This window comes from Anguilla rostrata, chromosome 8 (assembly GCF_018555375.3).
Source record: "Anguilla rostrata isolate EN2019 chromosome 8, ASM1855537v3, whole genome shotgun sequence".
NCBI classification, from domain to species: domain Eukaryota; kingdom Metazoa; phylum Chordata; class Actinopteri; order Anguilliformes; family Anguillidae; genus Anguilla; species Anguilla rostrata.
Genome location: NC_057940.1, coordinates 22,618,124 through 22,640,830, shown reverse-complemented (window position 1 = coordinate 22,640,830; position 22,707 = coordinate 22,618,124). Strand labels below are relative to the sequence as shown.

The 22,707-nt window shown below is 40.5% G+C and overlaps 2 protein-coding genes across 3 annotated transcripts; both read left to right on the top strand.

Moving 5' to 3' along the window:
- The first annotated feature begins 826 nt into the window (after nucleotides 1–826).
- mcm4 (minichromosome maintenance complex component 4) lies at nucleotides 827–9,200 on the top strand. The gene is made up of 17 exons (XM_064347061.1): nucleotides 827–953; nucleotides 1,661–1,732; nucleotides 2,353–2,517; nucleotides 2,935–3,098; nucleotides 3,196–3,294; nucleotides 3,946–4,041; nucleotides 4,163–4,258; nucleotides 4,424–4,562; nucleotides 4,694–4,914; nucleotides 5,504–5,624; nucleotides 5,749–6,008; nucleotides 6,594–6,959; nucleotides 7,073–7,200; nucleotides 7,581–7,788; nucleotides 7,877–8,105; nucleotides 8,649–8,782; nucleotides 8,900–9,200. The coding sequence occupies exons 2-17, from the start codon at nucleotides 1,666–1,668 to the stop codon at nucleotides 8,990–8,992; spliced, it is 2,586 nt and encodes an 861-aa protein (XP_064203131.1). The 5' UTR covers nucleotides 827–953; nucleotides 1,661–1,665; the 3' UTR covers nucleotides 8,993–9,200.
- A 1,870-nt stretch (nucleotides 9,201–11,070) lies between these two features.
- Nucleotides 11,071–21,523, top strand: ube2v2 (ubiquitin-conjugating enzyme E2 variant 2). 2 transcript variants are annotated; one of them, XM_064347059.1, is made up of 4 exons: nucleotides 11,071–11,208; nucleotides 16,999–17,147; nucleotides 17,374–17,499; nucleotides 19,259–21,523. In XM_064347059.1, exons 1-4 carry the CDS (start codon nucleotides 11,193–11,195, stop codon nucleotides 19,403–19,405), a joined length of 438 nt encoding a protein of 145 aa, XP_064203129.1. In that variant the 5' UTR covers nucleotides 11,071–11,192; the 3' UTR covers nucleotides 19,406–21,523. The 2 variants fall into 2 exon arrangements, with proteins under 2 accessions (XP_064203129.1, XP_064203130.1); XM_064347060.1 differs by lacking the exon at nucleotides 11,071–11,208 and adding an exon at nucleotides 11,679–11,701.
- The last annotated feature ends 1,184 nt before the right edge of the window (nucleotides 21,524–22,707 follow it).

Sequence of the window (22,707 nt, the reverse complement as noted above, 5' to 3'; positions counted from 1 at the left end):
TGGTGCCAAATGTGTGCTTGCTTTTCATTGGGTAGGCCTATGTACAATAAATGTGTATTTTCTAATCGTATTAATAAATACAAGTATTTTGTACAAAACTGTACACGTTTTGACATACAGACGATGATTCATACCAATTAATGTGCAGTACGTTTTATCTGAATGATGCTAAGATTAGACTCTACTGCCTTGTAGAGTCGCCTCGAAGACACGTCGCTAAATAATATTTCTTTCAAGACGTACTTTGGGAGACACCTGCAGGCCTCATGCAGTATTTCACTTGCCAATTGCGAATCTTCAAAATAATGCAGCCGCTGCGGAGAATGACGAGCTCTTCTGAAGCACACCTTTGATGACTAGTGCAAAATTCTCGGCGTAAAGTAAAAGGGCGCACGCACACTCCGAACGAACGGACACGATTCTACCTGTCTTCCGGGAGCTTTAACAGCGTAAACGTTGCAAATCTGCAACTTCACCATCACCAACATGGTAGCCTGCCTAAATGTGCCTACGTACATTTCAATGACCTCCCTCCACTTACTTAACCTGCGAGTGGCTAGCCAGTTGCCGGCCAAATAAACCCCGTAGATAACCACGTGAGGTGTTCGTTCCTTTCAGTTTTTGCCGCGAAATAATGGTATAAACCATGGAAGTGTAGGCAAGTATGTGTAAGCTCGACATTCAACGTCATGAAATTCTGATTAGATGAGCTCTAAATAATAAAATAAATTAAATACGTCCTATACATATATGTGGTATATCTGATGGGCACAGCATTTTATAATAATTTTGCTAAAATCGTTGTCGTACGGCAAGCGTCCCCTATAAAATAGCAAAAGAAAGTGTCACCCAAATCGCGCTTAACTATTGGTAAGAAATTCGCGCGAAATATACGTCACCAGGCTGTATTTCGCGCGAATTTATTATTACTGAAGGGAAGGACAGTGAGAGAGGTTGGTACGAAATATATGCTTATATTATGATATTTATACTATATTTGTTGTTATACAAGGTATTTTGGCTTCCAGTGATATTCGTTACTGTTGTTAAGATGCGTTTAGTGTAAAAAGAGCGTACACGTACACGGTACATCACCGCAACAATAAAATCGACTTGGTGTGTTCTTAGTCTTATGTATTGTAGCTAACGGTAGATCGTACCCTAAGTTAGCAAACTAGCATGTTGTGTTGTTTCTGCGAGTTCCCTGGTGTTGCTGAGGCCTCAAGTCACATTTTCTATTTTTTAGTGTTTGTATGTGCTACTCAATTCTAAATACAGTCGTTCTGGAAAGTTGCATTTGTATGGTCGCTACAGCTAACATCTTGTTGAAGAGCATACGAATTCGCTAATGTTAGTTAGCTTTCCAGCTGCGAGTAGGTAGTTAAGTTAATGGTTAATATTTTAAAGACTGCGTTGCTTTAATTGCTGCCAGAATTATTAGCTCGTGGTAGCTATTTGTCTGATGCTTTAGCTGGAGCTGTGTTTAGCGAAGTTCAGAGCTACAGTAGCATTGTTTTGCCAACTTTATTTTATTATTTTTTTTTTTTTAGGTCGCATAATATAACATGCTATGACATGATATGCTAATGTGTATTGGCATTTGTTAAAGTTTGCATTTGGCCTGGTTGTGTAAACCCTCTATTTTGTTTATGGTTTACAGTGCTCATGATGTCGTCACCGTCGTCAACCCCGAGTAACGGCAAACGTGGGAGGGGAAGCAATCCACCTACCCGTGAGTTATGGATCATTGTGATTTATATTTAAGTATATATTTGGGCCATACTGTCTATGATATTATGCAGTTCCTGAAGATGTTTTGGCCACACTAATTCTATGAACCTCCCATTCCACCTCATCCCAAAGGTGCTCAATGGCTACATTCACACTGCAGGCTAAATACAGTTGTCACTCCATATTGCAATGTTAGGTCCTGTTAGGTCCATACACAATCTGGATGTGAGAGTGACAGCCACACTCTACAAACAAAGTCACTACCTGAAAAATTCAGGGATTGATTACAGAATTTGAGTCAGGATGCAGTTAGTCTGAGTAGTGTGTGGCAGAATCACACTGGACCAATAGCGTTTGATGCAAGGCTCAGCACGCGCATCTTGGCTTTCTTGTTTGAAAATGGTGGAATGCAGAGGCTTGTCCCTCCCATTAATTGCTCTCACCGGTTTGGCGTTGAACCGACCTTGTACACCTTTTCGTGAAGATTGATTTACTGACCAGCCCCTGGATTTACAGTAACTAGGTTGAAACTGTATGTGAAGATTTGTGTGAAATGTTTGAACTGCATTTTAACTGAATATTGAGTGCTATGCAGTAACTCGTACATATGTTTGGGTCCAGCACTAGGAGATGGGATCTCCTCCCCTCCATCCCAGCGTCGCCGGACGGAGGACACCTCGACCGCGGATCTGCAGCCGATGCCCACGTCCCCCGCCACGGACATGCGCAGCCCGGTGGCTCAGGACACCTCTCTGTTCTCCAGCCCGCTGCGGTCCCGCCCCTCGGGTACGCTCCAGCCCTAGCGCCTCTGTGTAGCCTGCTGTTCCAGGTGCTGTTGAACTTGCCTGGCGCTGTGTGATGGTGCTCGAAAGTTTATGTAGTCCATGTGGAGTTTGAAAAACGGTTAAAAGTCTATTCAGATTTGCAGTGCACCTTAGCTGATTTGTACCTGCTGCTGATTTGTGTGTAGCAGGTGCATACTGTATGACGGTGGCCTGATGCGTAGCAAAATTGTCAGGCTCACGTACAGTGATATCTTTTTTTTTTTAATTATTCAGCTCTAAAACATTGCTAGAATATGCTGTTTTCTGACTGATGCGAAAAATATAGGTATAAAGGGTGCTGTATAAATAAGCAACAAATTATCATTATCTTTACATATCTGGCATAATCGCATGTTTCAAGATGAAATTCTTGTTCTAGCTCCCCCGAGTGAGATTGACATGAGCTCCCCGCTGATGTACGGCACCCCCAGCTCCAGGATGGAGGGGACGCCTCGCAGCGGAGCGCGCGGGACCCCCGCCAGGCAGCGCGCCGATCTCGGGTCCGTCCGGAAGGCTCGCCAGGTGGACCTGCACTCTGAGCCGGTGAGTGGCTGTCATTCCGTCGCCTGTGTCTTCTCGTGCTCCATCGCACGCGTCCCGTTGCTCTCAAAACAAAGGTGACTGACTGTGTTCCTCCCAGCCTTCAGGAGGTGATGTGGCCAGCGAGCAGCCAGCAGGACAGAAGCTGGTGATCTGGGGCACTGATGTCAATGTGGGGACCTGCAAGGAGAAGTTTCAGGTACGGAGAAGGCATCAGATAAACCCTTTTTTCAACTGTCGTGGCCTCATCCAGGCTGACCTAGAAGCAGGAGTCATGCAGTAGGTAGGGGTACACTTATTGGATCGGTAGTATTTCCTTTAGTAGACCCTCCATACAACAAAAGAGGAAAGTGCTTCCAAGATCAGGTGACCTTGGGGCTATTAGTTGTTTTTGGATTCTTTGATGCTGTAAACACATTTGATCTGGCTAATTGGATAAAGAATACTTCATTCACTCTAGAAGTTTCAATGCCCAGGAGTGGTCACCTGGACTTTTAGCCTACATCAAGTTCAATTTGCTTAATCCCTGTACAACACAGAATTTTCCATGGCCATGCAGAAATAAGTGTAGACAGTCATGTTCTGTAGCCCAGATGGTTTGAGGTGGCAGAATGACTAATGGATTGTTTTTTCCAGGCTAGCTATCTTTCTATATTCTCACTTCACTGACAGGCTAACCCTGTCGCCAGACTGAAACTAGATTGTAGTAAAGTGTTTATATTGGGTTTGTTGCTTGGATAAATCTTGTTGATTCATGTGTTAATGTTGACGGTTAGCAAATCCTGCACAGTCCCCCATCTTCAGAGGAGCCTCCGACTGCTTTAACACGCCTGTTCCTCTCTGTCTGCAGAGATTCCTTCAGCGCTTCACTGATCCTGGCTCCAGGGAGGATGAGAACGCTGGGCTCGATCTGAACGAGCCCCTCTACATGCAGAAACTGGAGGAGGTAGCCTGCCCCCTGCGGTGTGGTGCTGAACCCCACATCATCCCGCAAACAATGTGTGGTGTTTAAACGGTACATAACCCGTACGATGCTTCTGGTGTGTGACTCTCTGACCTTTCTGTAGATCAATGTCGTTGGAGAGCCAGTGCTGAATGTTAACTGTGGGGACCTGCAGGCCTTTGATGGCGACCTGTACAGGCAGCTGATCTCTTATCCTCAGGTAATGCAACCTGGCAGGTAACCCACCTGTCCTCTGCAGTTCATGCAGTCCTTTCCTGCCTGTTTGTGACGGCGGGATCATTTCAGATGCCTGGCCGCCTACAAATTCTGTTGAGTTTGACGTACGCTGCAGTGCGTAGTGTTTAAATTGGTTTTTGTGTTGCAGGAAGTTATTCCTACTTTTGACATGGCTGTTAACGAGCTCTTCTTTGAGCGATTCCCTGACTCCATTTTGGAGCACCAGATCCAGGTGCGTCCCTACAACGCTCTGAAGACCAGAAACATGAGGAACCTCAATCCTGAGGGTAAGAAGTCTCTTTGCCAACTTGATAGGATGGGTTTTCACTTTTATTCTCATTACTGTGGGGGTGTTGTAAGCTTATGTATCATCTTTAAAATTAATCCGTCCACCTCCTCCGGTCTTCGGTATCCTCAGACATTGATCAGCTGATCACGATCTGTGGCATGGTGATCCGAACCTCCCAGCTGATCCCCGAAATGCAGGAGGCCTTCTTCAGGTGCCAGGTGTGCGCCTTCAGCTCGCGCGTGGAGGTGGACCGCGGGCGCATCGCCGAGCCGGCCGTCTGCCGCGGCTGCAACACCACCCACAGCATGGCCCTCATCCACAACCGCTCCACCTTCTCCGACAAGCAGATGGTGAGAGACGCCTTCCTATGCACCATGAGCCACGTTGCTCCTCTGGTTTCCCTAGTGTGGCCCTAATGGCCCTAAGTGACCCACTCTGTGAATCTTGGTGCATATTTATGGTTTCTGCTGGAAGACTGAAACTAGCCCGAAGGCGTTTTGAGGGTCTTGGCACATTTTGGAAAGGGTTCATAACACTTAATGATGCAGCTGGATTCAGCACAAACACAGGCCTACTTGCTTACCTATTTAGGTTACGTCAGGTAGCTGACAAACTTGAGCTTTGATTGCATCTGCAATTAGGTCCGGACAATGTGCGCATATGCATTCATTTCAAAGCAGGTTATTAATGGTGCAGTGTATTTATGTATAAATTGCCCTTTTTGGGAGACTGATTAGCCTATATATGTGAAACAATACATTAGATTATTAATCATATAAATTAATTATCCTCCTTGTGGTTTTTGATTGCTGGAACATCCCTGATTTAGTGTTATTTTTGGTGCAAGTTGAGAAATGGAAGGATGTAGTGTGTTGCTTATGTTCCAGCAGTGGATTTCTTCACAGTGAATTGTAACCAGTTTCTTAACTCTGATTCCAGATAAAGCTGCAGGAATCTCCTGACGACATGCCTGCTGGACAAACCCCTCACACCACTGTGGTCTACGCTCACAATGACCTGGTCGACAAGGTGCAGCCTGGTGACCGAATCAACATAACTGGTGAGCTGCCTTTATTAACAAAAAAGAAAATGTTTTAATGTTACTTGGCCGTTTGGCTGACCTTGGTTTCTCATAGGATTCTGAATGAATTTAGCATTAATCTGGCAACCGTGCGGCTCTTCAGGCATTTATAGAGCGGTTCCCATGCGAGTCAACCCACGCCAAAGCAACGTGAAGTCCGTGTACAAGACCCACATAGATGCCATCCACTTCCGCAAGACGGACCAGAAGCGGCTCCACGGCTTGGACAAGGACGCGGAGCAGAAGCTGTTCACGGAGGACCGTGTCCGGGTGCTGAAGGAGCTGGCGGCCAAGCCTGACGTATATGACCGCTTGTCTTCAGCGCTGGCACCCAGCATCTATGAGCAGGAGGACATCAAGAAGGTAAGCTCCTCCAAGACCCGTCACTGTTCAACCCTGTTTTCAGTTTAGAGGTATACAAAGGAAGCAGGAAAGATATTAAGATAATGATTTTTTTTGTGTTCTTCCCAGTGTGTTGGAAACTTTTTTAAAATTGGTTGAAGTGCATTGATCAAAAAATATCCATTAATCCGGTGAGGATTAGCTGAAAGAATCAAAAAATTTTGCCATGCTTAATCAGTGAAATGTTCTGCTGATGGCAGTCATCTGTGCTCTTAACTGCTCATTTAGGGTACAGGTTAGTGAAGAGGAATTGGTATTTATTTAGGTGAAATAAGAACATAACGTGTACATTGTGTTGTCTGGGTTTTGAGGCCAAGATTGAAGTTGGGTGCTTGCTTATACACCTGTAAACTGGACTTGTCATTTCTGCTTAAATTTGTATTGTGATCGAGTGCTTTTTTCTGAATAGGACGTGCTTGTCTGCACTCTAGAATCAAAAATCGAGGTTGTGATTACAGATTAAGAGAACGTGTCATGTTCATTTTCAAACCATTTATTATCCAAAGTGTTTCTCCTAAACAGAGCGGGTTTCTGTTATTTTCCCAGGGAATTTTGCTGCAGTTGTTCGGGGGCACTAGGAAAGACTTCAGCCAGACTGGGAGGGGAAACTTTCGCGCTGAAGTCAACATCCTTCTGTGTGGAGATCCCGGGACCAGCAAGTCCCAGCTGCTGCAGTACGTTAACAACCTTGTGCCCCGTGGCCAGTACACTTCAGGCAAGGGCTCCAGCGCCGTCGGGCTGACTGCTTACATTATGAAAGACCCTGAGACCCGGCAGCTGGTCCTGCAGACCGGTGCCCTGGTGCTCAGCGACAACGGCATCTGCTGCATCGACGAGTTCGACAAGATGAGCGACAGCACGCGGTCGGTGCTGCACGAGGTCATGGAGCAGCAGACACTGTCTATTGCCAAGGTACGGTGTGAACTCCCTGGAGCTAATGCTACGGTTTCTCCCCATCTGTTGATTTTCACTTCTGTGTATACAGAACATTAATGTTGGGTTTAATTATGCATTTTGTTTTTTAGGCAGGAATTATTTGCCAGCTGAATGCTCGCACCTCGATCCTAGCTGCAGCTAACCCAGTGGGGTCTCAGTGGAACCCGAAAAAGACCACAATTGAAAATATTCAGCTTCCACACACTTTACTGTCCAGGTAAACATTTACTTTATTATTGCACTGAACATTTACAGATCATAAGTACTCCTGCACATTAGTATTATGAAATGTACAGTATAGGTGTTTGTGGTAAAAAAATATATATATACGTGTGTGTGTGTGTGCATATATATATGTATATATAAGAAAACTGGGTTGAGAAGAATTCAGTTAAAATATCCACATTTACTGATGAACAAAGTATAAACTTTTTTCCAATTTCTATATACTATAACTCAAAACTATGAGTTTTCCTTAGAAGTAAATAATCTTAGACACAGCTTCATACTAAACTATTGGTTTGGTTTCATTTTGAGGCACATGCATCGTCTGTTTGAGAAGAGCTCATGGATTATATGGTTATATTCCCTCTACAGATTTGATCTCATCTTCCTGATGCTCGATCCTCAAGATGAAGCCTACGACCGACGTCTCGCTCACCATTTGGTAGCCCTGTATCACCAAAGCGAGGAGCAAATCGAGGAAGAGTTTCTGGACATGGCTGTTCTTAAGGACTACATTGCTTACGCTCGCACTTACATTAACCCCAGATTAAGCGAAGAAGCTAGTCAGGCACTTATTGAGGTACACCCAGTTAGTTTCCTTTTCTTGTTAAAATCTTGATTGCGAGATCTGTTGTGTTCAGGTGAAGATGTGACCCCTGTCTCTTTAGGCCTATGTGGACATGCGTAAAATTGGAAGTGGGAGGGGCATGGTGTCTGCCTATCCTCGCCAGCTGGAGTCCCTTATTAGGCTGGCGGAGGCCCATGCCAAGGTGCGCTTCTCTGACAAAGTGGAGACCATCGACGTTGAGGAGGCGAAGCGGCTCCATCGTGAAGCCCTGAAACAGTCTGCCACAGATCCCAGGACTGGATTTGTGGACATTTCAATTCTCACCACAGGTGAGGATGAAAATGATCGCTGCAAATGTTTTAGATGTTGATAAGCATATGTTAAAAGTAGTACTCTAGTAATTCACTATTTGTTGTTTTGAACTGGTTTTACTGGTTTTTATCTATTGGAGGACGAAATGCACTGTATGGATATTATCCTATTAAAAATTAAGGGGAAAATTACTGTTGCCCCAAGCTTCATATCTTGGTGATTCAGTTCAAATGCAAGTGAAAAGTTCAGTATTCCAACTTTAAAAAGTCTTTCATATCCAGTCCAACACCCTGCAGTGGCAGTAACGATTCATTTGGCATGAGTTGTGGAAACTTCAATATATTTAGTTGGACATTCATTTATTCATTTATTTTTACTGCAGTCCTTGTACAGTGGGTAACATGTCATTGGAAATATTTTGGTCTCTACTGGTTGTTTAGCAGCAGGTCAGGGTTGACTGAGAGCTTGCGTATTCCTCTGCGATGCTTTCGCGAATAATTTGAAAATGGTATGGTTTGAGTTTTGTATGGTGCTCTAACATACCGCTGAATGTTGCCCAGGAATGAGTGCCACTGCCCGAAAGCGCAAGGAGGAAATAGCCCAGGCTTTGAAGAAGCTGATCCAGACAAAGGGCAGGACTCCAGCCATGAAATACCAGCAGCTGTTCGATGATCTCCGCGCACAGTCTGAATTGGTAAGCCCTCATCTCTTTACCCCTTAGAGAAGTTTCACCACACTCCAGATGCATGGACAGATGGACCTATTACAGTTGCTTCCTCTCATGGTGTTAATGCATTTATTTGTATTTCAGGCAATCACGAAGGACATGTTTGAAGAGGCTCTTCGAGCGCTGTCTGATGAAGACTTTTTAACAGTCACAGGGAAGACTGTACGCTTGCTTTAAATATATTGTTCTGTGGGAAGTGGTTGCAGTTATTGAGTTTCAATACTCATTTCATTTTGCTGTCTTTCTTGTTGCTCTTATTGACACTTAAAAGATATTTTTGAAAATGTTAATGAAATACAGAACATGTCAATTTTGTTTGTATCCTTGGATTGTTGAATGGAATGGTTTAAAACTATAGCTTGTAATAAACATATCTTGTAAGGTAGTTATGCGTTATTCAGCATATTTTAATTCCGACAAACGTAATTTCTACGGCCCATACACACATTCTTCTCCGCTCATCTGGTTAAACAACTACACGAGGCCCCCAGTATGGCTGATATACCCATACTTGATTGATTTCCTATTGATTGATTCACCATAGGGTGACATGGAATTGCCAATTGTATCACACAAGGAATGGGAGTGTTCAGTTGGATAGGGTTCCACGCTCATCGCTATCTAGTGAAAACATGATGAAGCCACTACTCGTACCATACCATTTTTGGCAATAAACAAAAAAAAGGACCTTCCCAATCGGTTACTGGTTTAAACATTAATGCACAATATGCTGTTTTGAACCAACAACGGTTTGTCCTGTAAATATTGCAGATATTAGCAATATATGCAGTTATTTTTCATTGGTACAGTTGTTCTGCACCTCTGTTACAACAGTCCTCCACATACTTTGCAGATGTAACATTGGACCAGGGGTAACGTTTAAGTTGTACATGAACCATTTGTGATCACCTCAAACTTAATGTGACTTATTGTAGCAGACGTGTACGCTCTTTGCAACAAAATTTCACTGCTTTTGATCACATTACTTCTAATTCAATAGAAAGTGGAAATTCCTCTAGCTGCTAACTTACGAGATGATAAAGCCAGCTACAGAGTATTGTTAGCTACCTTCATCGCTAATAAAGCTAAATACAAGGCTGCTTAGTCAACTATCTTCCCAGTACGTATGCATGTGAAAAACATTGCGCCAAAGTATACAATCGTGATAGCCTTGTATCCACTGAGGGGTTGACGCATCCAAATGACACCACTTCTGGAACTGGACTGTAACTAGAAGAATGCAGCGAGTGCAGGTGATGCTGTGTGTGCACTGAAACCGGAACCCCACTGCCATGCCCTCTTATCAATTTGGGAGAACAGACTACCACAAATATCTTCCTTGTGGCAACAAGCAGTCACACATTTTTTCTTCACTATCCATCAGCTGACCCACCACTGCCTTTTTCTCAACTGCTGGCAGACTGCAAGTGCCTGATCAGCCGGAGCAGTCGATACTGCAGTCATTCAGAGAACATCCTGCTGTCTAAAACCTTCCATCATGTTCTGAAGCAAGAAGCACTTCAAGCTTGTTCAGCGACATTATGTTTCCAGATGATGTTCATACGAACAGATTAGTTTTGTAGCATGTGTTCACAATGATACCCGCCAAACATTTTGATGTCAGGCATGTAATCATCAGTTATGGAGGTCAATACTGATTAGTGGGGCAGAAATTAACGATTTTGTTTTGTCACTAATTTCATGAGTACCTATTATAGGTAGAAAAGTGGTTGTGTCATGACTTGTCCTCAGTCAGTCTTGTAGCCGCAATGCAGGTTCATAAATTGTTGAACCGTAAATAATAATGGTTTTAATCTTGTGTCAGTAGCTTACATCTTTCCTTGAATGCAGGGTGGTCTCATCTTGCATGCCATGTAGGAAATTGTTCCAACACAGAATTATATTATTTAATATTTAATAATATAATATTAGTTTAAGAATAATTGGGTAATATACATAAATAGGCCTGTAAGAAGGACAATTACTACTACTACTACTACTACTACTACTACTACTAATAATAATAATAATCATCATCATCATCATCATCATCAACAGAAAGTGAACTATCCCTTTTAAGCGGTCTGAAAGTCTTTTGGACATGAGCACCATGTCGGCTTTAGTAGTTGGGTGGGCCATTTGGCTGAAGTTACTCAGTCACATTTTTGCATGAACTATTAAAGAATTAAAAATATCTTTTGCTGGGATAGTTATTTTCATTTTTTGCATTTTTCCATATTATGATAGATACCTCTCTGCTTTTGTGCCCGGATTTTGCACTCTCGAACCTAACCCTTGACAGAATGATGACGCATTGGTCACCTGGGCCCTGGCTGTGATGACACGATTCGTGTAGTTCTAGATTCTACTGAACAAGATGGCAGCCTCCTCAGGTCTGTGAAACTATCTGTGCTATTTACAGAGACAAATATACATATTTTAGAATTCTGTTACTGTTAAGATGACAACGAGTGCACCGATTTGTATATAATGTCCAGCAAGCTAAGTATATATTGTCTGAAGGGTTCAGATATTTGTTGACTACTTGACTGCCTAACTAGAGGAAGGAAGGTCCTCGGTACATAGTCACTCATTATGATCTGAATGTTGATTAGAATCGGATAGTTTGTTTTGGAGATGAAGTTCTGTCCAAAATAATTTCAATAAAAGCAGTGGGCCAGCTTCGGTCATGCAAAGATGTTGCATACTGCTTTGCTGGTTAGCTAACGTTTGCAGTTATCTTTCTTATTAGCTGTTGCTTATCTAAAGCAAAGCGTGCACTTGCTGGCGCTCCCCTGCAGCAGCTATCGTTAGCAAGCTTGCTAGACGTTAGCAAGCTTGCTAGCATTACCCCGTTGTTCAGTCAGGAAGTAGCGAGCTAGCTTGGTGAGTAGTTTCGGTGCCTTTATGGGCCTGAAAGACATGCATAGGGAAGTAAACGTATATGAAAGATACTATGTTTTTAGAGGTTATATATTTATAACGGCATTATACACCGATACACTGGGTGTTCAACCGATTGTCATGTTTGTTAGCCACGCAAAATCAGCGCCGGCGGATTTAACGATGTTAACAGCTAGCTAATACTAGCTAGCTCACCACTCAATGCTGGCAGCAAGCGAGGGAAGCTAGGCCCGTTGATTATGCAGAGGGAAATGTTTAAAAAGGAACTAGGAAATAATATTCACACTTACATAAATGTAGCTCTATATATATATGAAATTACAGGCTCTGTAAGAAACAATCCAACAAAAAATGGCTGAAATAATGTTCAATAGCGCAGCTACGTAGAAGAATTTGCTGTTTTTTTTATTTTAACAAACGGCATTGCGGGGTGTGCCTAGCAGGCACTAGCTTAGCTACGCAACTGAGAGCCGGGCCGGCCAACATTCTACGCCACCTGATCCTGGGTGTACTGACCTGAAGTCATTCATTAAATTATCTAATTTAGTGTATGCTAGAATTATTAGAAAACTGAACTTAACATATCTCCTCGAACATCTCATGTAAAAATGGAACATTTATATCGATTCTAAAATAAATGTAAATTTAAAGCCAAAGAATGCATGTTTTTAACGTATCAAAAATTAGTGACCAGTTGTGCCTGGCTGCAAAGCCACAAGTGACTTGTTAAGTTGTAGTTTTAGCCAACTATCTGTAACTACAGATTATCCATGATACATCTGTGTGACCGAATCTCCTTGTTGAGTAGTTATGGAATTATGGACTGTGTTGGTTCACAAATCAGTAATGGTGTCAAATGGTTTCAAAAGTTAATATATTTGTTAAAATATCCATTTGCAAAGCGTCTGGACAGATATTAATAAAATCTTCAATATTAATATAATGCCCATAATTTTCTCTGGAGTTATTAAATGTGTCATGCTGCCTTGCAGGTAAATCTAATTCAAAAGTCAGCGACTGAGCAAACATTTTCACATAAGCTAGATGACATTGAACTTTGAAGAGATGGTTCACTTTGTTTTTAATTTCAGTTTTTTTTAGTTATCGGAGTATTGGATTGCTAGCTTCAAAATAAATTAAAGTTGATCAATTCAAACTAGTACAATTTTCAAAGTAGTTACATAGTCAAAACAAATGGACTAAAGTTAGTTCAAGTGATTTAAACATAATTTTGAGATGTAGTTTTCGCCCATTCAATTCTTTTGTATTTGCTTAGTCTGAACTCATGATTTGGAGACATTTGTAAAACCTCCCCACCCACACACACGCACACACTACATGGCCCAAAAGTATATGGACACCTGACATCCACCATCTAGGCTAATCCGAAATTATGGGAACTAATATAGAGTTGGTCCACCCGTTTCTGCTATAAAATCCTCCACTCTTCTGGGAAGGCTTTATACTAGATGTTGAAGCATTGCTGCAGGGATTTGCTTCCATTCAGCCAAAAGAGCATCAGAGAGGTTGGGCACTGATGGGGCAATTAGGCCTGGCTTGCAGTTGGCTTTCCAGTTGATCCCAAAGGTGTTGGATGGGGTTGAGGTCAGGGCTCTGTGCAGGCCAGTCAAGTTCTTCCACAACATTCTCATCAAAACCATTTTTATATGGACCTTGCTGTGTACCCAGGGGCACTTTCATGCTGAAACAGGAAAGGGCCTTCCCCAAAATGTTGGGGAAGCACGTAATCGTCTAGAATGTGATTGTATGCTGTAGCATTCAGTGGATTTAAGGAGCCTAGCCTAAACCACGAAAAACAGCCCCAGATCAAGGGATGTCCAGATACTTTTGGTCATATAGTGTAATTTCTAATGTCTGTAGTGCCCACTCTTGTCTTACACCATCAGTGTGAAGCATAATGCCTGTTCTATTTGTGCAATGGGCCGCATATCAGTGTTCATGTTAGGGCAATCAAATTCCAAGAAGTTGGATAAGTCATTTTCCTTTGAGGTAAAAACTAGTTTTTCCAAAAATCTAAATTATATATTGTTGCCACAATCCAGAAAGACTTGCAATGGGATTGTCAGGCGGACCACATGCTGACCTCAGCTAATAGGAAGCCTTTTGCTCTACGCTGCATCAAGAAACTTGGTGTTCGAGACCAAGAACTGATCTCCATTTACACAGGTTATATAGGCTACATTATGGCCTGTTCTGAAATGTGCCGTCCGTATCTGGCATAGTTCCCTGACTAAAATCCAAGTCAAATTGCTAGAAAGCATACAGAAGCGAGCCTGCAAAATCATACTTGGCAGGAGATCCATAGAGTACCCAGAGGCACTATGTTCTCTTCAATTGTGTACCGTATCAGATGCATGCAACAGTGTCTTGACTTTTCTAGAAAATGTTAAAATCCAACTTCGGAGTCTGGCTGAACTTTCAGTGGCTTGCTGGGGTAAATTCATCTCATTGTTATTTCCTCTAACCTGTTCAGTTGAACTGCTTAACTTGTCAAGCAACATTTCTCTAAGCAGAAGCTCTTCTGGAATTCAAGAATGATTACATGAATGTGGACAATGCATCTTTTGAATTCTGTTGTGGGTGCAAAATGTCCTGGTTATAAGGCTACAGTTAAGAGGTGATGGACTAAAAGTGAAAGGTTACAGTTTTCTGATGAAGGAATAATTTGTGCTTTTTCATGCTCAAATTATCACAGCCTAGTTTATTTTAGTTAGCTAACAATTTTTTTATGAATAACATTACTTTTCTGGTCACAGAAGTACATTTCTACTTTTTTGTCTTCTTTTGTACACATGTTCAGTTGAACTGTGGAAGTAGCCTTAAGTAGGGGAGTTGCATCTTAAAGGTTCTAACTGCTGAAAGGTTTATGATGTATTGGGTTGTTGGTGATTGTTTAAGGTTTACAGAGATTTAGCCTTCCATGTACATGTTTGGAACCTATTGCTTGCCACGTCTTGTTCTAGACTTCAGATTCTAGACTACTGTATCTTTGAAACCACTATTACCATGAAATGGCCATGTATTTTAAGACAAGCTGAGTGTAATTTTCTTTGTAATCATGTGATCTGTATATTTTAGTTAATTATTTCATGTAGTTGAGTTCATTAGATGTTTTTTATCCAGTTATGCACTTAACACAGTGAAGATATTTCATTTTTTTAAACTTCTCTTCAAAACGATATGACCAGAATCTAAAAAAAACATTCATTCACCCAGTAAAATTGTGGTTTGAGGAATTTGATTGAAACACAGGGAGTCTTGTGCAACTGAACAATGTAGCTAGCTAGGTATCTAACTTTCTAAAATAATTATGGTAGCTTTATTACTATAAAATCGGCTAAGCTCGCTAAATAACTAGTTTGCTTAGCTAGCTTGCGGCGGACATTATATAGCATTATATAGCTATCTTTTGGTTAAAGCGTGATAAATACAAGGACTTGGCCGTGAGTGTCACTAATTTGATGCATGCTATTGCTATTGTCACTGGCCAATCCCATCGATGCACCATCCATTGACGATTCCTGTGGGATAGTCTAGCCCGAGCATCCTCTGAAAGATATTCAGCCAGTCTCAGATCCTTTTCACTGCACAGTTCACTAACTGACTACATTTATTTGCATTGCTGCTGCGCAGATGCTCTGTATTATAAATGGATAATAGGAGAGGGGTAATTCTATTGACTGAGGCAACTATTTCGGCGGAGCTTCAAACTAGTTTTGTTTATGTCCAGACTGTGACTAGTGCACAAAGAAATATATTGGCATCTCGTAATTTTCACCCACTGCAATATGTAATTTTCTTCCTCCCCCCACCAGAAAACAAAGTAGGCTACTATTGCATTAGTTTCACATTGAGTTGGATAAAGGGCACTTTCATTTTAAATGCAATGAGTGTAATTTATTACTGAAACCTATATGACATGGTGTCAAAAAAACAAAACAAAGAAAGCAGATTTTACTGTAGCTTAAACGGACAGGTCTATCATGAAATTTAAATGTTGGACAGGGATAGAATGGAAATGCCTTTCTTGCTCGCCCAATGAACATTAGCAGAAATGAAATAGCAGGGCTATGGCTCAGGTTCTATCTGGACTGATGTCTCAGCGTTACTGTGCCTGTTGATGCACTGCTGTAGCTATGTAGCTAGCTCTTTAATATTAAAGCCTTCCTCTAACATCTACACACAGTCTGTGGGGCTTCTCAGGGCTTGACAGCGAGGAGTCCCTGCTGGCCGGGGCCACTGTGATAACACTGGTTCAGACCAGTTGATCTGTCTCTTGCCTAATCGGGCCAGTACTCTAAATAGGCCTAAGTCTTATTAGGGTTGAAGAGAAAGATTTGTTTACCATCCTGAACCAACTATGGTACAACTTTATCATTTCTGTACCAATGCTTGTGCATCAGTAACGAATGGTACAGCTTGATCATTCTTTAATATTTGTTTTGCTTTCTTAGAAATGACAAACTTTACAGCTGTCCTTTCTGAAACTTTACTGAATCTTGCTTATCAATAACTAACATTACAGCTTTATTGTTCATTTTTGTACCGATGCTCATGTGCCAATAACTAACCTAAGCCTTACAGCTTGATCATTCATTAACATTTGTACCGACTAACTGTTTGCCATATTTACTCATAAGATAAAACAGCTATTTACTGAAGTAACATGATACAAACGATAACGGTAGCTATCTAGCGCACTCATCTACCTTAGCAAGCTAACTAAGTGATGAAGAGGATTAATTAACTTGATATTTTTTGCTACGGATTGTGTTTGTTTTGGGGGCATTTTATTATTTTCATAATCATCGATCACTTCAAGGTTTTCTGATCAGGAAATTGCAGGTCTCACCCAAAGCTGAACGCATTCCCTTGTCTAAGCATTGTTATCTATTTAGCTGTCATTGAATTTTCTGTCCTGAATTTGTTGTTACTCTTTTCGTCCATGTTGCTTTCCCCATTTCCTGTGTGTCCATTTCACATCTCTGTTATGACTACAGTTGGCTCTCCTAGCGTGTATCCGTTTTCGCATTGTTATGTGGCTGTTGGTTTGTAATATGATGATGTGGCATTTTCTAGATGTAATCCCAAAATCAAGTTTTTTTTCCACCTTTTGGAAATGGAAGAATCACCTCCTTTTATGGGGAATGCAAGGTCACCACATGCTCTCATTGTTGCCTCAAATTAATGAATGTATTTTTTGCTTTGGTACACTCTCACATATGGTTGAATTTGAGTGATTTGTATCACCCATGCAGGAGTTACAGTTCCACGTAATTTTCGCTTGTTGGAAGAGCTTGAAGAGGGACAGAAAGGAGTAGGTGATGGTACTGTCAGCTGGGGCCTTGAAGATGACGAAGACATGACGCTTACGAGATGGACAGGCATGATCATTGGACCAGCACGGGTAAGCCCCTCACGGAAGTGAGTTTGCCTTTTCGGGTCAGGCCAGAGATCCTGTTGTTAGGCCAGGAAATATGTCACACAGCTGTCATTACTCTTGTGAGGATGTGCGCAATGTCTATTACAAGTCTGTGATACCCATTCGAAAACCAGTGGCAGTTTCCTCTTTGCAATACAGGGTCTGATTCTCCTATTGCTGACAACTACTTTTCTCTTTTTTCCTTTTATAGACCACGTACGAAAACAGAATATACAGCCTGAAAATAGAGTGCGGACCTAAATATCCACAAGCTCCACCAACTGTTAGATTTGTAACAAAACTTAGTATGAATGGAGTAAATAATTCTAATGGGACGGTAAGTACATATTCAGGAACCTTTCATTGGAATATAACGGGCTCTGGCAAAAGGGGGTTCATACTGCATGGATGGAATGTATTTGAGCAGCAGCCAACAAAAGGTGAAATTGGATTCAAAAATAAGATATTTACAAAAGAGCATTATTAAACATTTAGCCTTTCTTGTTTTACCTATAAATGCAAAAATGAAGATTTTCACAGGTGCAGGAGGGGGTGTAGCGAGACGCGTTAGCCCTTTCGACATGTTAGCCCAGCAGTGGTGATGCAATAGACTTTGGCAAATGGAATTGAATATTCAACTGAATTAACTGGTGTTGGACTCAGTGGAAACAGGCAACAGCTTGAGATATGAGAAGGGGTTGTGTGCAAACAATAAATGCTTACAGAATTTATCAGAATATGTGTAGGATTAAAGTTGCGTTTCTGTATCGCATGGATAGTATCACATGGTTTAGTTGTAATATTTTCTGTTTGAGTATATAGTTGTTCTAGGAGGAGGACGTTCTGCATGTGACGTGATTTCATATGGCTATTTTCAATCTAAATATGCGGCTATGGATGACTTGAGGGATAACTGGTTAAAAATCTGTCATTTTCTATAAAACTGCAGTGCAGTTCCAGGTTCTAATCTTGAACTCACTAATGCATTCCAAAATCTCAATGACATTGACCCCCCTTTGTGAGAGTTCATCTGAAATTGTTGATGACATTCAACCATGGACCACTAAGACTTTGGAATGAACGATCAGTTTAAATTAATGGCATTAAAGGAAAACCATTAATAATTCCTTAACATGTTTTTGTGAAGGGCGTACAATGGCCTAAGATTGCAAAATATCTAGCCTTAAGCCTATAGTTTAATGAAGTTAGCTATCACTTTCAATTTACATAAACCAAAAGAATTTAAAGAGAGAGGATGACAGTGGCATGTTAATGCAAGGTCGATTTAGCCTAAATATATTAGCCCAGACTGTGCACTGGTCATTTTTATCTAGGTAATTACTTTAAAGGAAATATATTTATTGATCATATGGAAACCCTTCAAACTTTAGATTCAAGTGCTTTTAAATGAATACTCTTTACAGCATTAAATGCAGAAACAGTATTTCATTTTAGGCAAAGAAAATAACAGAACCACATATAAATGGTTGAACTGGCTCAACCTCTCTCTTTGAGAAATGGGGCTTCATTAAGTATGATTTTCCTTTGAAATTTTTTTCTAAGCAATTAAAAATCTGCCAGCGAGTCCTTGTTTACTTGAGTAATCGGTCCCACCCCTAATCCAGACTGTTTCAGTGCTGACCATGGCTGGAAGCCCTGCGTATCTGCTGATTGTATCGCCCTGGGATGCCTTCCTGCGGTGTTACACAGGGCTGTTCACCACATGAACAAAATGGCTGATTGAACATTCCAAATTAGGGTTGCCATTGGACATGTCAAATAAAAAAAATAATAAATGTAAATAAAAAAAGATGGGCAAAACCTAAACTTTTAACTGATTATTTCATAAATTCTGTTTTGTCAGTAGCAGTGTGAAATATTCTGTTCAAAGGTTCTAACTGGTTGTCTTTCGGCCAAAACCTGTTCAGTGTGATGGTAAAATGCATTCTCTTCAGGGCTATGTTTCTTAGTTTATTTTTAGAAAAAAAACAGACACTGGGAAATTGCTGTGCTTGCAATACTGAGAGACTTCTGTATAACTGCTCCTCTTTTCATGATTCACGCAGCATTCACTGTGAATTTCTTTCTCATTGCAGGTGGATTCACGTAGCATACCAATTCTAGCCAAATGGCAGAATATTTATAACATTAAAATGGTTCTTGAAGACCTAAGGCGTCTAATGCTGTCCAAAGATAATGCGAAACTTTGTCAACCACCAGAAGGACAGACCTACAGCAATTAATTCTCCATAGAATCTTCTGACCCTCTGTCTTAAAAATTACTCTCTTAAAAAAGTTCTTGTAAATTTTCACAATGTTCACCACCCACACATCATGATTTTCCTGTGCAGGTGCAGGATTGGGACATCTGTTAGTCAAACAAAGTGTTAAAAACAACAAATTACTAGAACTGCACAGTTATTTTTCATCTGTTGGAGGCACTGGGATCATGAGCTTGAAGTATGTGATATCTTTAAAAGTTGGCTTATTGTTCTGAGGCAGGCATGATGATACAAAAGGTCAGGTTATTTCAGAGCTATACATATTTAGATGAGATGATTGGTCTGAATAATAAACAAAAAATAGGATGTGTATATAATGGCATGCTTTAAAACGACATCTTAATTAAAAAAGAGCTACAGATTAAGTTGTATGTTAGTGAAATCTAGCGGGTACACTGAAATATGTTTCCAATTTTGTTCATGAATATTAGTGTGGCTGTAGACTACTAGTTGTGTCACAGAGTGTGCAGGATTGTTTTTGATGTCTGTATTTGACACAATACCAACTGATTTCTGTAAAGCCGCTCTGTGTGACATGTAACGAATATTGCAGACATTCAAGTCTTTGTTCTACAAATATCTTGCATTTAACTTTTAGTGAAAATAAAAGTGAAAGACAATAGGTGTATGGAAATGTGATTTTCTGAGATTAAATTCAAACTCTGAGATTAAAGTATTCATTTCCTGTTTTCTACCAAATGTAGATGATGAGGGTACACTCTCCAAGAACAGAAAAATAATGGTATTTGCTTTAATTGCTTTGCATGAAGGGATGGAATTGGCCACTGTGTGTAAAAGGGAAAGGATTTAGGCACTGTTTCCACTTAAGTTGTGACTGGCTGACTGTGGTTTAGTGCTACCTAGGGAAGAAAGCAGACATTTGGGTTAGAACCCAGTGAGTACTTTTGTCCCTACTGGGCCTCTTCAGCATATGCAAATTTAGAAACAAGTTTTCAGTCCCTTAGATGTTTTTACCATCCATTAGCATTGTTGTTAATCTTCAACAGTTTAGTAGTTGGATTCCATTTAAGAAATAATTCCTACAGAACCATGCGCCTTTATTGAAAACACAATTGCCAAGCATCTGCTTAAAATTGTATTTGTATGGATTTTTTTTTGTAATAGATGAGGAATAAGTCCTGCGGTTCGGAAATTCTAACTGTATGGCTGTCACTTGTATGAGTAATGTCTCCCCAGAAAAGGAAACTATTTAAATTTGGTCAAAAATATCTGCAGTATAATCAGTGGGTGTTTCTTTGATTTAATATCATTTATCTGTCAAATAGATCTTTAATTGCCTAATATGTCTGTGAATCTGAAAGCTGTAGGTTTGCAACTTTTACCATGTTACGTGTTTCCCTGTAGCTGTGGTATTGAAGCCATTCTGGCGCCAAGTCTTTGACATAATGGGCACAGATGAAACCTGAGTTTAGCTAGTGTGAAGAACAGATCTAGGCTAGTATCCAACTGATTGGAATGCATGATTAGCGAACTTTAAGTCAAACTGCTGTGTACAAGATGGTGCTCATTTAAGTAGTCTGCATTGGTCACATGTTATTCATTTTGTCCATTTGAATGAGGAGACATTGTCACACTGTCAATTTTTGGCCTGGGGTTTTTGTGTGTGTTTTAAATATTATTTTTGCTTTTACATGCTGGGCTTTTATTTTTTTATTTTATTTTATTTTTTCTGAGCGGTGTATCACAATCCTGAAATTGGGGCCACTCAAATATTCAAATAAACTGTTGACATGGTTTTCCCTATTGATAATGGGGCTCAAAATAAGAAAACCTTGTGTTTTGTTTTGTTTGTTGTTTTTCTATTTTATCCAACTGGTTAATTGAATCATATGGTTCATATCACTGAATTTTTATGAATATGAGAATATTTTGGAATGTGCACTCATTTTTAGAGTTAAAGATTAGCAGGCAGTTACACTGAAACTTAAGGATTGTGAATGGCTTCAGTTACTGAATCGTCAGCCTAATTTTAGTGACCAAGCTGAAAATGTTGGCAGATTAATGCAGGTCTGTCTGTTTTCCTTGTTTCAAGCAACCATTAAAAGTAATATTCCCACAGTTTGTTTTCATTCTAAAGTGTTTCTGCCAAACACCGTTTTCCCCCAGATATAATGTAGTGTTGGGTGAGATGTCAAGTACCTGCAGTGATGATCATCAGCTGGTCAAATCATGCCCCATAGTGGAGCATAATTAGTATCGTAATTAAGCTTGTAATTATTCCTCTAGCTGTTAATTGCAAAAATGTCTTTAAAATATCAGATCTTCACATTTAAAACTGATGAATTCTGTATTTGTTGCTGAAACGATGCCTTTGTAAACATTCCGTATGCAATTCCTTAGGATAACCATACTATTCACAACTTATTTACGAGCCATGGTAAGTACTGGCATATGAAAAAAATCACAAGCATATACACAGATTAAAAATGTGGATTATAAAAATAATTGGGTAAAAAAAGAGACGTTTACAGGCAGTATGGCCAGCAGCTCCACTGGACAGTGCAAAATTAATCTTCATCCATGAATGGAGAGTTTCAGCCATTGTTGTGGTCCTTGTACGCTTGTCTTATTGAGCACTAGTTAAAATAACCTCCTCATTCTGACTATCCTAGGTCAGCAACAGCAACAAAACAAATCCAAAATGTATTAAGCCCTTAAGGGCTGTTGATATTTTTAGACAATTTCTGCCTATTACCATGGACCCTGAAATAAGTCTTCATAACTCCAGCAGTATATAGTCTGTATATTTCAGGTAAAACATTGAAGTAAACAAGTGTATTATTAGGGATAAATGAAAAAAAGTGTGTCACACTCCTCCAAAGAGTAAAATTTTACACCTCAATTTTTTAATATTAATTTATAGATCTGGATGAGATTTCATTTTATGATTAAGATTGTTAATGTACTCCATGTCAGATAGATAAAATGAACCAAATTAACAATGTTTCGAGGTTTAGTGTTGTTTTGTGAACGGTGTGGAAGTTGTCTCCAAAATGTGCGTAAATGTGTCTCTCAAAGGGGGAAAAATTCATTTAGTGGTTTTCTCGCAATTAACATGGACGAAATTAAATGTATATGGACGGTGTTCCATTTCAATGGCAGCTGCCTCCTAGTTGGCTTCATAGGTATCATGGTAATCACATGCATTTATGTCAGCATGCTGGTACCACTGCCCAATCACAGAAGTGATACCAGCTGCAAATGTTTAATTAAAATTAAATATTTTTAAGGTCCTCACAAAG